Consider the following 16,596-nt stretch of genomic DNA (forward strand, 5'->3'; position numbering starts at 1 on the left):
CCAACTTATGTAACCTAGGGGTGGTGTTACAGGAAAAGTCAGAGGATCACCACAGTCAGCGGGATTGACCCTCTGAGGACCATGAATGTCTAAACTAAATTTCTTGGCGATCCATCCTGTAGTTTTTGAGATATTTCAGTGGTGGACAGACGGATCAACATTGGCATTCCCGAAGCTAAACAGTGATAGCCTCGCAGGTTTAAATCGATTCTATTGGATTGTATATGTTTTAAAGCTCTTCAATAAAAAATAAAAAACAAAGAAGATAAAACCGTAAACCAGACATGACTGCATTTTAAAAACGGGATTCTAAAGATGACAGTTATAATAGAGCCATTCTCCTCAGGCGGGCTGTTCTGAGCCTCGAGGCCCCGACAGACGAAGCGCTGTCACTCCGGGCCTCTCCTCCGGGACAGCCAGAGGGCCCCGCCAGGTGATCTCAGGCTGTGACAGTGCTCACACAGCCTTCAAAGCTCTGAAAGGAGTCCCGGACACGAAGCGCTTCGAGGGCAAAACATTTGAGATCAGTCCTGAAAACTGCAGGCAAAGCCTGTGTGAGGTGGATAAAACAGGGGCGATGGGCTCCAGTCTAGTTTTAAGTCTGGAACTGGTCTGTCAAGAATTCATGTCAGCCTCAATCTGCTTCAGCCCCTAAAAGTACATCAGAGGAAGACAGCTGTGCAAGAACTCATGATCAAAAAGCAGACACCCCCCCCCCCCCCCCTCCCTCCTCCCCGCTGAGCCATTCTGTGCTCACATCTCAAGGGTTTACTAAGACGGCTGAGTGCAACGAGGTTTGTCATCACAGCGTCCGGCTGTTGGCCACTGGGAGCTGCCCAGTATAATGACGGTCATTTACTGGTGACCATTGCAGAGCTTCAGGAGAGCAGCTGGAGGATAAATGCTTCTACTGGCTGCGGTACAGAAACCAAATGGGACATTTACATAAATTATAACTCCACACGCACATAATAACTAGTAAGTGTTGGGAATTGAAGATACAAGAACATTAAGAGAGCATTTTATTGAAATGTATAAAATGTTTTATTGTTTTAAATAGTCCAGATATAAAACCATTTAAATTATTAAATACCATTTCTTCTCATTTTTATTTCCCAAACGTGTCTCTCTAATTAAAACAACCACAAAATCACTCAGCACAGTTTAATGAGCACAAAAGTACACTTTGTTTTTTGGGTTGCCTTTTATTGCCTCAATGACAAAAACAGTAATTACTTTTTACAAACTTCAAAAAATAAGATATTCTGATGAATAAAGCTCTTAAGTGTAAACAAGTAAACAAATGTCCCCTGACAGTTTCAATAATGAGAAGATGGCTTGTATAATTAATGGAGGACAAAAGAAACAATCAAGCTCGTGTTATTGATCGCTGTGTAGGAGCGGACCTCAGCGGACAAAGACTAAGGAAGGCCGTTTAATCAAAATGTTTTTTGTCTCAAAAACCCCCGAAAACCGGCTTGGCTAATTTGTTCTCGTCGATAACGGCACTACTGCTGCTCCCAAAAGACATTTGTGAAAACTGTCATGTAAACATGTCGAAAGCAATTAACATTGAAATGTCATTTGTCATCCCCGTCCTGTTGTCCCCTTCAGATCCGTCTCGTTCCAACTCATATCAAACCCATAACATTACACAGTACAATAACTGAGTGGACGGCGGCTGCTCTACATATATAAAGGTCACAGGTTTGATTCCCAGAAAAGATAAAAGTCTGTCCGTCAACTGGCCGTGCATTCTGCTGGTGTCCTTTGTGGCCGACACTGAGCTCCTATCTGCTCACCGCAGGTCACCCTGGATGAGAGAGCATGAAGTGCTCTTACTGTCATTGCTTCATGATTATCTCTGAACGTACCGCGCACCCCCACTGAGGCACGTTCACTGAGCGACACATCACAGTCTGAGGGCCCAAATCCTGTTATAAAAAAAAGAATGTAAACACAAAAAAATACTTAAAGGAGCAACGTGTAAGATCTGCCGAACATTATCAACAGGACCCGAAGAGGTTAAAGTGTCGACGTTGTGTCAGAGTCGTCTAGAGGCGACAGTGAGTCACTGTAGCGTCCAGTCTCTCCTCAGTCCGACACGAGAGGACGAACAAGTAGAGCTGCTCAATAGTCTCAAAAGTATTTCCGTAGACGAAACCCAGAAACGGAAAAAAAACAAGTAGAGCTGCAGCGAGGGACGGTCAATAATACTATAACGTGTGCGTAACAAAGTGGACGAAACAAGAAAAGGAGTCATATTTCGCTCAGTCCTCCGAGCTAATATAAAGCTAAAGCTAATATTGTTATCCTGCTGTTAGTTAGTGATTAGCTTTTTAACTGATGATGATAAATGTAGATCGTATGGACCCAGTCGTGTGAAATGCTGCCCCCTACTTGTTAGGCCAGATCTGACACATTGCACTTTTAAAAGTTTACACAATACAACACAGAATGAATGAATTTACACACGTATAAAGATGAATTCTTCAGCTAGCACTACACCTAGCTCAGCTACCATTCAGTTTGGAGTCTATAATGAAATTACAGCCGGAGCTAAGAACCACAAAGAGATAAATAAGTGAAGAACTGAGTCCATGGTGACGGAATGTCCTCTCGAGGCTCAGCGTGTGCTCGATGTAAAGTCCTATGAAGAGATGTCGATCTAAAGTTTGTGCCGCATGAAAACGTGGACATTTTTACAAAAGTCTTCCACATTTTTTTTTTTTACAAAAGGTTATAAAATGAATTAAATAGATTATAACAAAACTCGTCAGCTAGTGTCTGCGTCCCTCTCTGCCTCTCCCTCTACTTCTCCCTCGGCCTCGCCGACCTGGGGAAGACGTGTGTGTTGCATCGATCTCCACGTCCAGCTCGCGCTCATTCGCAAGAATTGCATCTTCTGGAAGTTCACAGATGACTTCTTCCTCCAGCTTCCCGTCTTCCCTCTCCCCTTCTTCCACCTCTGTTGTTCCAGCTTCCTCCGTCGTCTCTACCTGCTCCTGTACCATCATCTCCTCCTCCTCCTGCTTCACTGTGGCGCCGCCGTTCAAGGTGTCCGTCGCCGCGTCGATGCCGTTGCTGATTCTGCTGTTGCTGATGGCTATGGCCTGCTCCAGTTGAAGGCGATACTGCTCGGCCTCCTGCTCCTTCTGCAGGAGCTGCTGCTGGTAGCCCTGGGCTTTAAGATTGGCTTCCTGCAGCTGGCGCTCCAGCTGCTCGCGGCTTTCTTTGACCTTCTGGAAATAAAACAAACAAATCAGCGGTTAAAGCATCCAACAAAATTACATTTTCCACAGTTGAATGAACTGAAATGCGCTCATTCTTCTATCTTTACAACAAACAAAAAGTAAACAGGTAATTGTCCACAGTGGCTCTGTTTAGGTGCATGATATTAAAGGACTAGCTCCTAAGTAATATGTGTAAAACTGTTTTAATGTTGATTTCAATGAGCTTCAACCAGAGACAAAATGATATTGTGTCATAATGGAAGCTCTCAACTTATAAGCCACGTTTATATGTAGTTAAGACGGGAACTGTTCACAGGTTTATGACTAACTAACATAAATATAAACGTATCTGACAACTCAAGATGTTGTAAGATAGCAGAGTTGGTTGTGTGGGAATTTAAAATACCAATGTAGCACGATGTTCCACTACATTTGGGTTTCATTACTTTGAATGACAAGCTGTGGCTGAAGTATTTAAGAACTGAGTCGGATGTATGGGACCTTTCAGCTGAACTTCCAGACAGTAATTAGATAAAGTTACGCCGTAAATGAGTCGTATTATAATCCCAGTACATAAAAGGTTCAAACAGCTGATGTGTACCTAAATCCTCCTGGCTTACCTTGTCTGTTAGGCTGATGTGATTGGCTGCGGGGTCAGTCTTCCTCTTGCGTGTGGGCGTGGCCTGCTGAGGCTCCTCCACGACCACCTCCTCTGTGATTGCGCTGGCTGGCAAAGCAACCACTGCAACCGCAAAACATCATATGAACAGTCAGTGTATAATTAGATTTTCTATTTTTCTTTTCGTTTCAGACAAAAAGTCTTGATCCTGTAAGAAATCTTTCTGTTATACTTTCCATCTTTGATTTGGCAACACCCACCTCCCTGTTCTCACAATAAACAACTTAAAGGGATAGTTCAGATTTTTTTGAAGTGGAGTTGTATGAGGTTCTTATCCACAGTCAGTGTATTACAGTAGATGGTGTCTGGCATGCCCCGGCACGGGGGCGGCAGCTAAATGTACTTATTTTAGCCACCTAATAAAAGACCAACCTTAAGAAATCAATATCAGTTTAAGTGAAAGCTGTATTTGAAATCAAACCGCTTTACTTTGCCGTCAGACATCCCTTTCTGAAAGGGAACTGAAGCAGTTACATCCATCTATTCTCTCTTCAAAGCCACAAGACTCCATTGACAAAAAAGAGTAGTTTCACCTCGCAGAACACGGAAGCTGCTGGTCTACCTCTGCCTCTATCAGTTAGTTTGTTTGTGTTATTGTGGGACTCTGGTGAATCCGAACTAACCCTTTAAAACACCAAAGTCACACAATAAAATAAACTAACTGATTGATCTGTGCAGCGGTAGACCAGCAGCTTCCGTGTTCTGAGAGGTAAAACTTCAAAGGAGTCTTGAGGCTTTGAAGAGAGAATGTATAACGGCTTCAGTGACTTGCATCTCCTAAATACATTTTGAATTTAAGATGCAAACGGCAACGCTGTCTTGAGCTTTTCTGAGCTTGTCTTAGCAGCAGCGTCTGTGTGTGAAGTCTGCAGAGTTGTAATATTCTAACTAGCTGTATTTTGGTATATTGCTGCTTTTAAAAAAAAAAATAGAAACTATCTGTATTTATGACGTCAATGCATCCCTATTCTCAGCTAGGTCCTCATGAGTATTCCAGAGCGCTGAGTTGCCCACTCACTCTGTTGCCCCTGCAGGGTGAAGAAGAGCTGCTGGCCCAGGGACGCCGGCTGCAGGTTGCCGTGTTGGTCCGTCACGATGGTGATGACCCTCTGCCCGCCGTCGCCCACCACATGCTGAATGGTTGCTTCCACCGACTCGGCAGCCATGGCGTCCTCTGACTTGCCTGCAGACAACGGTAGGCTTGTATTGTTAGGGAACAGCTGCCGCGTAGGACTTGTTCAGACACTCCGTGGATGGTTAACGAAATTCCTAAATTAACAACTGTTCTGTAGATGGTGGTGTCCAGTCCAGATGTTTCAGATACGATCATATGTCTCTCGGGACGACACAGTAAGTCTCCTGAGCTTCCATCTGCTGTTTATTCATCATTTTTGTCACTTAATTCTTGTACTTTATCTCTGCACCTAAACACAACTGGTGGTATAATCACGTGTGCGGCCTACCTGCGCTGGTCCTGGTGGCGGTGACCAGCTCTGAGAGGTTGACCAGCCCACCAGCACGGATGATGTAGTGGGACTCTGGCTCGACGTTCACCTGGTTCTGCATGCCGTCCTGTGCGCACACACACAGCCACACACACAGACACAGACACACACACACACACAAGAAGAGCTGCGGTTATATTGAGCTCTGTCTGCAGTTAAAAGACTAAATTCAAGAACTACAATTCTGCACAAACCCAAAACAGAAAAGTTGAAAGTGCTTAAACCTGCAATAACTGACTTTTTTGGCTATTTGTGGGCAACTGAAACTAGCTGTAAACACAACACTGACAACACTCAGTCCAACATGAGAGGACGAGGAAGTGTCCACTCGTTAGCTAGATAGATTGTTAATCCCACCTTGCTTTCATGCTACACTGGTTACAGAAAATAAGCCTAACAAAGTTGTTTGTCTTTGGATTTAATCCAATAAACAAACTATCAAAGCGTACACGGACCGCACAGCCCCAGTTATATATACAGTTATCGCAGAGATGGCTAACGTGAACTGCAGGTCGTGTTAAGATTATAAAATAGCAGAGTCATTTTGACCGTCTCTGAGAGTTTCAGCCGCGCTGCTGTTAGTTAATAATTGGCTTTTTTTTTTAAATAATTGTACATTTAGATTGTATGGACCCAGTAATGCTTCCCTCCTCTTTTAATTGATATTTAAATGCAGCTTTGAGGGAGAAAGTGGCACATAATACAATTGCTGATCTATTGCTACATGTTAGATGAATGTGTAATCCAATCAGATAACAACGGGCACAGAATGGAATGAAACACTGAAAACACTGTGATGTATAAAATAGGATCCTTCCAAGTGTTTCATCTGACCGAAGATAAAAAGGTTTACACACAAGATAAGACAGTAGACAGCATCAGTGTTCTGTGACTGAAACAGACACTTTTAACCACTTCTGTTAGAAAGAGTCTCAGTGAGATATAAGGTTCAAAGAAGGTGAATCTGATCTGTGATCGTCTTGAGAATCATTTCATTGATGGTACGACTCTCTCGTTTTTCTAAAATCGGCCCGTTTTTCCGAGGTCGTCGTGTGGTTAACGGTGGATGAAATATGACGGCCGCAATATGTGTAGGCTGAGGTTTAAAACCAATAGTTTGTTTTATTGTTCATCCCCTGATGATTCAGCGACGTGATTCCATCTGCAGTCGACCTTTCATCTGCACAGACTCGATAAGAAAGAGAAACCGTGTTGTTATTTTACGGCCCTGTGTCTGTGTCTCTTTCAATCTCTCCAAAGTGCTTTATTTCATCAGAGCGCAGCAGTGAATTAAAGGGACAGTGTGGCAGCAGCACAATGTGTTTCATCCACCTGATGAAGAATATCTTCACTGCTTTACTTTGCAGTCAGGCGGCTCCTTCCGACAGCGAACCGACGCCGTTGCATCCGTCTCTGCTCTCTTCAACGCCACGAGACTCCTTTGACAAAAACAGTGATTTTACCGTATTTGGTGTATCTGTACTGGTGGTAGACCAGCAACCCCCGTGTTCTGAGAGGTAAAATGACTGCTGTCTGGTGGCTTTGAAGAGAGAATAGATAACAGCTTCAGTTCCCCGTGGGGAAGCTGTTTGACGGCACGGTAAAGCAGTGAAAACATTCTCAATAGAGCGTTCACTTAGAGCGATATTGATTTATTTAGTTTCCCATTGTGGCTGATTGTGGGTGTTTGTGTTTCATCAACATGTGTCAGTGCCCTTCTGTACGCAGCCGTCTCGCACAGGTCAACCAGCTGCTTTCAGCTGGAGGCCCTGCTATCTGTATCCTTGCTGAAGAGGCCTGTCCAAAGAGAGGAGTTATCTAACTAGAACCTCCTACGCTCCACCTGAAAGGCACACACTCACCTGTGTTACGTGAGGCCTCGGTGAGGAGAGTGTGTTGGCCTTTAAATAATCACATTTCTCCCCCAAAAAAACACTGTGTCCACTACTTTCAACGTAATCCTGCACCTCAACGCTGGTATTTTAATTATCAGTGTGGACTCTGTGTGACGTCTAACCCGATGTTGTGTGAAATGGAGTCTCCGTACCGGTGTTACGGTGAGAACAACATGGCCGTCCGACAGAGAGAGAGTCTGCACGGCCACTGAAACCATAGCAACGCCGGTGAGAGTCCGACTGGAGCTTTTTTTTTTTTCGCACTTAGAAAACATCAAACGTATTTTATTTTAAATCACAGGAGCACTGTGCAGTCTCACACTTTGTCTTCTTATTCTCTTCTTTAAATTTCGTCTTTTTGTTAATCTCCTCGGCTCCCCCATTTCTCCTAACCCCCCCTCCTTTCTTCTGATCTCTGTCCATCTTTTCTCCCCCCCACCTTCCCTTCCTCTCTCACAAGCCCCTCGTTCATCCATCTGTCTGTCCTTGTCTTACCCTCCTTCATCTATCTGTCCGTCTATCTCCTCCCCCTCTGTTACCTTCCTTTATAACCTTCCACTGAAGTGAAACAGAAATGACCTGAGTCCACTCGTCTCTGCTGTTCTGTCCTCCGCCCCGCATGCCTCACCCTTCCTTTTCCCTCTCAGTTCACCTATTCATTTCCCCCTGCATCATTTCTTCTTCACTTTCTTCCTCTCCTTACCCTCATCATCTTCACGTCTCTTCTCACTTTCCATTCTCTCGTCCTCCATTTATATCTGTCTTCATTCATCCTTCATGTGTCTGTCTGACTCCTCACATGTCTCTCTCTCTCTCTCTCTCTCTCCCAGTATGTCTCTGTCTCTCTCTCTCTCTCTCTCTCTGTCTCTCTCTCTCCCAGTATGTCTCTTCCCCTCTCTCTCTCTCTCTCTCTCCCAGTATGTCTCTGTCTCTCTATCTCTCTCTATCTCTCCCTCTCCCACCCCATCCCATCCCCATCCCCTCCCTCCCTCCCTCCCTCCGTCCGTCCACCTGTAGCAGTATCATCAGCTCGGTGTTTCTGGCGTCCATGGCTATGTCGAAGGGCGTCTTGTCGAACTTGCTGAGGCAGTGGACGTCCGCGTCGTACCTCAGCAGGAGCTCGGCCACCTCCCTGTGGCCGCGCTGGGCCGCCCAGTGCAGCGGCGTCATCTTCAGCATGTCTTTGGCGTTGATGTCGGCGCCGTTCTGCGCGGACGTGCGGCGCCCCCCGGTGGCGAGACAAGGAAACAAAAGAAACAGAGGGGAGACAGAAAAGATGAGAAAAGATGCCTGTGACTCGGCAGATAGATGCAGTGTAGTGAGCAGAATCCAGCAATGTTGAAAACAGTGTAACGTGGTTTAAAAATATCATTTAAGTCTCTGAAACAAGCTCCATATGTTTTTTTGTGTTTGATTGCTTTTTGGTTCACATAGAAAGTTCCTGACACATTTAAAACAAATTGAGTATGTATATTATATGTATATAATATTAAAATGTAAAAAACAACAACTTTTTAAAACATATTCAAACAATAATTTGGCAAACACACAGCAGCATGTCTCTCCTCACCTGCGCTAACAGGCCCACTATGGTGGAGTGACCCTGCGAGGCGGCCACGTGAAGAGGGGTCTTGTCCACTTTGGTCCGGGCGTCCCGGCTGACCCCGGCACGCAGCAGCACCTCGGCGGTGGAGTGATGGCCGTGCTGGGCTGCGAGATGCAGCGGCGACGAGCCCAGCTGGAGGAAGAGGAGGAGGAGAGAGAGAGAGAGAGAGAGAGATAGAGAGGGAACACGGGATGTAAAGGAGCTGCTAGAGGGGATTTATATTTAACTTTATCCAGGGCGAGTTCACTCAAGATAAAGCTTTTGTTTTCACCCAATAATCCCAAAGTTTGTAATCACACAGTCGCTCAAACACATTGAATCTGAGTTCAACAGCAGCGAAGGCTCAGTGTTTAATGGAAATTCGACAGGGGTCATTAAAGAGGGATAAAGTCTCAGTCTCAATCATCTCTGGGGCAGAAGTTCAATTCTCTGACTTCAGGCTGCCGCTGTGTGAGCCGATCAAGGGTTTAGTATTGTACTACGATAAAGTTGGGGGACTCTTGAGAGAAAACGGTTCAAATATATGCAGCAAAGGGCCACAGATCATAACATTTAGTCCTTTTTTAAGAGGTTAAGTTCACTTCACAATGCAACTCAATAGCTTCTTTCTACAGACTTCCTGCCTGGTCTGTCAAACGCCACAACACGAGTCTTTCTGTTACAAGATCTGTGGTTAAAACACAGCCAGGATTACTCAAAATGACATGAATTCAGTACTTTTCTGAGACTTGATGAATCCCCCAGAGCCACACATTATGCTAACAAAAGAAAGAAGCTGTTACATGACTTTCACAAGTAATGATCCAGTGCTCACGACATGTCAGATTTACTGTAAACACAAACTGTCAACTAAGTCTCGCATTAGTTGTTCCAGTGTAGTTATTACTGGTGCAGGAGTTTGTCAAAGGCTTGAAAGTCTCGTTCGTGTGCGTCACACACTGCGGCACAAAAGACAGCTAATCCACCAGCGTTGACACTCCAAGGTAATAGACATTCAAATCATCGTCTGTTACATTCACGCAGTCTGCTTTACTGAGGAAAAGAGGGACAAATCTGGTCCATTTCATTAATGGCTGCTATTTCTCGCCTTATTTTAAAAATGCAGACATCATGTGGCATAAATCCACTAAGTCATGTGACACCGTGTCACAGGCGAATGAGCGAACTCCACTTTAAAATCAATCCATTTTGAGAAACCTTCAATCTGTTCTTGTACAGTAGAGACACAGGTGGCATTAGGGAAGAGCACATTCATTAGAACTCCATTGGTGATGCGCGCGGCGTTGCCTGTGAGCGGTAAATTATAAATGAATGTTATATATAGATGTGATCAGAAGAAAGTCAGAGGAAAGTGCCTGCAGGCTCTTCCAATAAACAAGTACAGAGAGACGACCATTCTATCAATCTGCAGAACAATTGAATAAACAAAAAAATGCAAATTAGAAGAAATAAATTGATATGTGGCATGATGTGTGATGTCACAGATATGTGGCATGATGTTTGCAGTGTATAGTCAGCGTATTACATGTATCTGAGAAATGCAAATTGCAGTAACGTTGTTGGCCTGTACCTTCATACAGTTTGTTTTACCTTCTTTGAACAGAGAGAAGTATACGTTTGCAGGCACACGACTGAGTACAGACTGAACAGAGTATCTGAGTGTCAATGTTTTTCCTTCAGTAAGCGTCTGCTTGATATTTCTTTTACTTTTTCCTGTCTTTTGAGCTCAATATGACGCCTCAGCATCACTGTCGCTCTGCCACTGCAGGGTGACTTAGTCCGAAACAACACCAAGAGCTGACAATTTCTGTTTCTTGGCAGCAGGTGAGGGTTCGCACTCATGTCATTACAGATTAGCCTGAAAAATTATTCCGTAATTAACGCATATCAGCCTCACCCAGTCCGTAGTGAACGGAGCCCCATTGGCCATCAGGGCTTTGACATCATCATCCTGTCCACCTCGCACCGCCTCCAGCAGCTGCTGCCCAAGATACACCAGCGACATCTGCTGACAGGTAGGAGAAACATGAGAGTGTGACTGTATTGTTGCTTTAGTGGGAAATAATAATATCCAGGATACACAGTATTTAAATGATGGTTTGTCTTATGTTTGTTGAGCCAATATGTTGCATATGAGAAGATCATCACAAATGTTTCAATATCTTCATCCAGTTTTATGGGAAAACGTTTGATGCCGGACTGTTTACTGAAGCGCCGAGACGAGCAAACATACAAACAATTAACTTTTTTACAACTTGTCAGACATGAGGATTTCTCTCTGTTTCGATATCACTGTAAATGTATTTAAACTTTTTTGGGGGACAAAATAACCAATTTGAAGACATGAGAATATTCTGCAAAAAAAAAAAAGGTTCCTGTCAGTATTAGATTATTATCTATATATGACATTATTGGATATTTATTACTTTGATGGTTAAGGTAGAGGCCTTCTTAAAGCAATGCATTGTATTATATAAGATCATCATAGGTTGTATATACAAAAACTTTGTCTCAAAGTGACGAGTAACTACAGCTGATAAATTAATTTCCCTCTGAAATACAGTAGAGCAGAATTATAAAGCAGCACATAAAGGACTAATTTAAGTAAAGTACTAAAACCTTAAAATTATACTGATAGTACTTGAGAAAGTACTTTTACGTCCCACCTTTGCAATCGTGTTTTTACTGTTGTTAGTGTAACATGTGTGTAATTATAGTGGTGAGTGAGTAAACAAGATAAGATACAATAAGATAATCCTTTATTTACAGGATTACAGCAGCATAGTGGGTAGTGCAAACAAGAGACATAGTAAAAAACAAGTATAATAAATAAGTAAATAAGTAATAAAACAGTAAAGAATATTAAAAAATCCACAATAACTAAGGGGAATATTAAGCAAGTACACACAAGGAATGTTCAAACTAAACGTGATGCATTGTAGTAGCTCGTCCATGCATTATTTATTTAAAAGTGTTAGAATTGATTTGCTTAATAAAAACACACAGAAATGAAAGCTTGACTCTGCTCCACGTGGCTTATCGTTATTATGCAGAACGCGCTATAACGGTAAAACATACGAAGAAGACAGCTCCGCGTTACATGTGTTGACACCCTCTAAAGTCCGGTTTGTTCCGGTGGAAGTTGCGGCTATCAGAGGAGATATTTCCACATCTGCCAAAAACATCAGGGACGACGGCTCTGCTCGGATGTTTACCAATAAACAACGAGGTTAAAGCACGTTATCACACTTATACTACCGTCTAGTTATCGTGGTATACTTGCCTTTAAAAATGGCGATGTCAGCAGAGTATCTTTTAGCTATTTCTGGTTTCTGGTGAACCTGAGCTAATTGTTCAACTTTATGTAACTTCTTCGCGAAAACAAAATAAGCCTATCATTTGTGTTTTTTGTTTTGTTTTTATTATTTGAGGATCAAAAATGGCGGCGACACGACAAACGTAAAGTGGACCGGGGGTGTTCCGGTTTGACTTTTCAAAATAAAATAAAAGCTACACCCGTGTCACAATGTGTTTTGGGGGAAATAATGCAGTATGTGTCACTAAAAAAAGTCTTAATATTAAGTGAAAAGGTCTATTTTGTTTTCATCTGAACCTTCCTACAGGTTTTACTTTAATATAACGATAAGAGATGTATGGTCATGATGTGTTTACCAGGAAGTAAGTTTATTTTGAAGGTAAAATCTGATTTCAACTTCAGTCGGCGTAAACAGCAAAAAGCTTCTGTGCAGAGTTGGTCATAGTGCATTTATTCATTTATTTAGGAGAATATGAATTATTTTCAGGAATTATTTTAAATTTAAGATAATTTTCCTAATTAATGAATCCATTACTTTGATTGAATAAACATGCTGGCTATTCAAAGATGAGTTTAGAACTCAACTTTAAACCTGCTTCTACATTATGTCCCCTATAGGTGTCAAGAAAAAGACATAATTAGTTTACATTTTATTATTATTACTGTATTATATAACGGGTAATTTTACGTGCACAACAGAGTTAGTTGAATATACCCCCGGCTGTTATTAACTGTATTTTATCTTCATATAAAAATGAGAAGAAAAGGAAAAACAGGTTATTTGATTAAAAAAACAAAAAATTCAAACATGAAAGCACTAAGTGCAGAATAAACAACGAAATAAAAACAGTTTTAAGCTTTGTCTCTCAAACAGCTCAATTCTATTCATATTATGATCAATGGGGCTTTATTGGCATGATACACACAGCCTATACATTTAGATTTCCAAAGCAAACGAACAGCCTTTCAACGTCCCTCTCCAGGTGAGAGACAGTCATCAGGATTGTCCCATTGTCTTTAAAAGAAGACTTGAAGTCATTCAGTCGTTGGTGGAGTGGGGGGGGGGGGGGGGGGGCTTTTTAGGTTTACAGTGGGTGATCTGCCTGGTGAACTGTTGTTGGAGTTTCAATCGAGTACAGTCGCTTAGTTTCTCTCACGTCCTCGCTAAACCCGCACATTGACTCCCTTTTCTTTCACCCACTCCTGAATGAGTCCTTCTTTTGCAACCTTGCATAGTTTACAAAAATAAACAAATATTTAAAAAGATATCCATGATTGGATTTCTATCCACCTTTTTCTCAAAACTGAAGATAATTTAAAGGCCACACTACACAAAACAATATACCAAATATCATTGTGTCGCGGCCGACAGCATTAAATCTGAGAAATTTGTTTGTGTAGGTGGTTTCAGCAACTCATGTGGTGATCAAAAGGTCAAGTAAAACATAATCCAGAGTTTAAAAGTTAAATTCATTTAAACAGGAAGCACAGGGTAGTGATTATTGGGGGCAGCAATACACATTGTAGTGTGTTTATTAGAAGTTCATTGAAAGAAGGGACTGCTGACCATCCATCATTGGTCCAACACGGAGGAATCAAGGGCTTTATGGCTTTAGATGATATTCAAGGAATAAAAAATCCAAAATATACCTGAACTTTGACCTCTTAGATTAGGTCAGAAGTCAGGATCCACTTTCAGGGTTTGAGCTGGAGGTCCACAACTCACCTTCTGCTTACCTTCTCTCAAGTTTAAAGGAGGAACTTGAGATTGCTCAACTGCCTTTATTATATTGTATTTGATATCATTGATGATATGTTCCCTATTATTTCATATCGCTGCTTTGGCAATCATTCTGATCGGTCATGCTAATAAAGCCCTCCCACTTCCTCCCACTCTCCACTCTGTGTCTGTGTCGCCTTGCTTCCTCCCCCTCACTGATTTGCAAGTGTTAAGATGGGAGTGACCACACCATGTGATAGGGCAGGAGCTGATGGGCCCCATTCAGTGATGATTAGCAAATAAACAGGAACATTTTGAGTATTTGTATTTGAGTCAGAGCACAGACTTGTTTCTGTTCATACCAAACAGTCACTGCCACCAGGAGTAATGGCGCTGAAAGAAGTCCAGCTGAACCGGGAAACCTTCTGTTGTCCGATCTGTCTGGATCTGCTGGAGGATCCGGTGACTGTTCCCTGTGGACACAGTTACTGCATGAACTGTATTGAATCCCACTTTGACGAAGAGGATGACAATGAAATCCACAGCTGCCCTCAGTGTAGGCAGACCTTCACAACGAGGCCTGTCCTGCTGAAGAACACCATGTTAACAGTTTTAGTGGAGGAGCTGAAGAAGACTGGACTCCAAGCTGCTCCTGCTGATCACTACTATGCCGGACCTGAAGACGTGGCCTGTGACGTCTGCACCGGGAGAAAGCTGAAGGCCTTCAAGTCCTGTCTGGTCTGTTTGGCCTCTTACTGTGAGCAACACCTCCAGCCTCATTATGAATCCCCTGCTTTTGAAAAACACCAGCTGTTGGACCCCTCCGGGACGCTCCAGGAGAACATCTGCTCTCGTGAAGAGGAGGTGATGAAGATGCTATGCTGCGCCGATCGGCAGTGTATCTGTCAATCCACAGTCTCGACTGCCATGGCAGAAAGGACCACGAGGCGGGATAAGATCAAGCTGAGTCGACAACGCATCAGCCACAGAATCCAGCAACGAGAGAAGGACGCGAAGGCGCTTCAACAGGAGGTGGAGGCGGTCAATCACTCTGCAGATAAAGCATTGGAGGAGAGCGAGAAGATCTCCGCCGAGCTGATCCGTCTCGTGGAGAAAAGAAGCTCTGATGTGAAGCGAGAGATCAGATCTCAGCTAAACGGCAAGTTGTGTCAGATCGCAGAGCTTCAAGAGAAGACGGAGCATAAGATCACTTGGTTGAAGAGGAAAGACGCTGGGCTGAGGAAGCTCTCACGCACCAAGGATCACAACGAGTTTCGGCGCTGCTACCCCTCCCTGGCACGAATCGGGCGACTTAAAGACTTCTCTGCGGTAAATAAAAGTCCTGTGGGGCACTTCGAGGGCGTAACGGGGACCTTGACAGAAGTCAGAGACGAACTAGAGGAGGCTCTGCGTGAGAAGTGGACCAACATCTCACTAGGAATGACTAAAGCGGACGTTTTACTGCCAGACCCGGAGCCCAAGACCAGAGATGAATTCCTGAAATATTCTTGCGACATCACACTGGATCCGAACACAGCAAACAAACAGCTGTTATTGTCTGAGGCGAACAGAAAAGCAACATACGTGTCCGAAGCACAGTCTTATTCTAGTCACCTGGACCGATTCCCTGCTTAGCCTCAGGTCCTGAGTAGAGAGTGGCTGACTGGGGTTCATTACTGGGAGGTGGAGTGCAAAGGGAAAGGAGTTAAAGTAGCAGTTGCATTCAAGCACACAGAAGGTTTTACAAGCAGACGTGGATTCGGAGGCAACGACATGTCTTGGGCAATAGTTTTTGACAACAGCGGATACAAATTCATGTACAACAAAAACACAACTACCATCCCAGGTCCTCAGTCCTCCAGAATAGGAGTGTACCTGGATCATGGTACAGGAAATCTGTCCTTCTACAGCGTCTCCGACACCATGACCCTCCTCCACAGAGTCAAGTCCACATTCACTCAGCCTCTCTATGCTGGAATCGGTCTATTCCCAGCTTTAGGAGTCACTGCTGGAGGAGACTCAGCTACGTTCTGCAAACTCAAATAGACAGAAGTCATTGAAGGGAAAGTGGGTTGAATTATGTTATTTAAAGGTGCAGTGTGTAGCATTAGGCGGCATCCAGCTGTGAGGTTGCAGATTGCAAGCAGCCGAAACGTCTCCAGTGTGTTTATTGCTAAAAAAAACTGATTGTTTTGTTGAATTGCTTTAAGTTTTTATCGCTCCTTCCTGCGTCTGTGTAGCCTTGGATGCTGTTACTGCTCATGATGCTTTTTATTTTTACCTGAACCGACATTTCTCTGCACGAAAATGTATACGTGATGAATAAACAAACATGAACACTGTATTTTCTTCTTGTCTTCATTCCAGGGTATCATACAAAGCTGAAGTGTGAAAGTGATATATGAGAGTATGAATGAGAAATTGTTCCTCTTGAAACCACTAAACTAAAACATGGGCTAATTTGCTAATACGGATTCCATTGCATTGGCTACGGAGGATTTTGTAAAGAGAAATAAATAAAAATAATACATTTTCCCATGACATCAATTTGATGTAAAAAATATTTTTAGCATGACTTTAAGGATGTTGGTGTCTGCCAAAATAATTTATTCCTACAAATAAAAATGTAAGCAAACTGCTTT

At 43.2% G+C, this 16,596-nt stretch overlaps 2 protein-coding genes across 3 annotated transcripts; one reads left to right on the top strand and one right to left on the bottom strand.

The window, feature by feature from the left end:
* Positions 1-1,185: 1,185 nt before the first annotated feature.
* On the bottom strand, positions 1,186-12,365 carry LOC142937989 (GA-binding protein subunit beta-1-like). Of its 2 annotated transcripts, none has more exons than XM_076081147.1 (8): positions 12,202-12,365; positions 10,816-10,923; positions 8,883-9,050; positions 8,324-8,518; positions 5,376-5,484; positions 4,931-5,095; positions 3,854-3,975; positions 1,186-3,242 (listed from the first exon to the last, which is right to left on the bottom strand). In XM_076081147.1, the coding sequence occupies exons 2-8, from the start codon at positions 10,921-10,923 to the stop codon at positions 2,781-2,783; spliced, it is 1,329 nt and encodes a 442-aa protein (XP_075937262.1). In that variant the 5' UTR covers positions 12,202-12,365; the 3' UTR covers positions 1,186-2,780. The 2 variants fall into 2 exon arrangements, with proteins under 2 accessions (XP_075937262.1, XP_075937263.1); XM_076081148.1 differs by lacking the exon at positions 12,202-12,365 and adding an exon at positions 11,997-12,189.
* Positions 12,366-13,303: 938 nt separating this feature from the next.
* LOC142937991 (E3 ubiquitin/ISG15 ligase TRIM25-like) lies at positions 13,304-15,732 on the top strand. Its single transcript, XM_076081149.1, has one exon. It carries the CDS (start codon positions 14,342-14,344, stop codon positions 15,587-15,589), a length of 1,248 nt encoding a protein of 415 aa, XP_075937264.1. The 5' UTR covers positions 13,304-14,341; the 3' UTR covers positions 15,590-15,732.
* Positions 15,733-16,596: the final 864 nt, after the last annotated feature.

Source organism: Anarhichas minor, unplaced genomic scaffold (assembly GCF_050575085.1).
Source record: "Anarhichas minor isolate MPS153535 unplaced genomic scaffold, ASM5057508v1 ptg000079l, whole genome shotgun sequence".
NCBI classification, from domain to species: Eukaryota; Metazoa; Chordata; class Actinopteri; order Perciformes; family Anarhichadidae; genus Anarhichas; species Anarhichas minor.

Excerpts from the sequence above, each read along its gene's own strand:
- LOC142937989 (XM_076081147.1), bottom strand. The coding sequence starts at position 10,923 with ATGTCGCTGGTGTATCTTGGGCAGCAGCTGCTGGAGGCGGTGCGAGGT. Across the intron at positions 8,519-8,882 it reads TAGTGGGCCTGTTAGCGCAG|AACGGCGCCGACATCAACGC; the intron begins GTGAGGAGAGAC and ends ACGTCCGCGCAG. Across the intron at positions 3,976-4,930 it reads CACCCTGCAGGGGCAACAGA|TGGTTGCTTTGCCAGCCAGC; the intron begins GTGAGTGGGCAA and ends TTGCGGTTGCAG.
- LOC142937991 (XM_076081149.1), top strand. The coding sequence starts at position 14,342 with ATGGCGCTGAAAGAAGTCCAGCTGAACCGGGAAACCTTCTGTTGTCCG.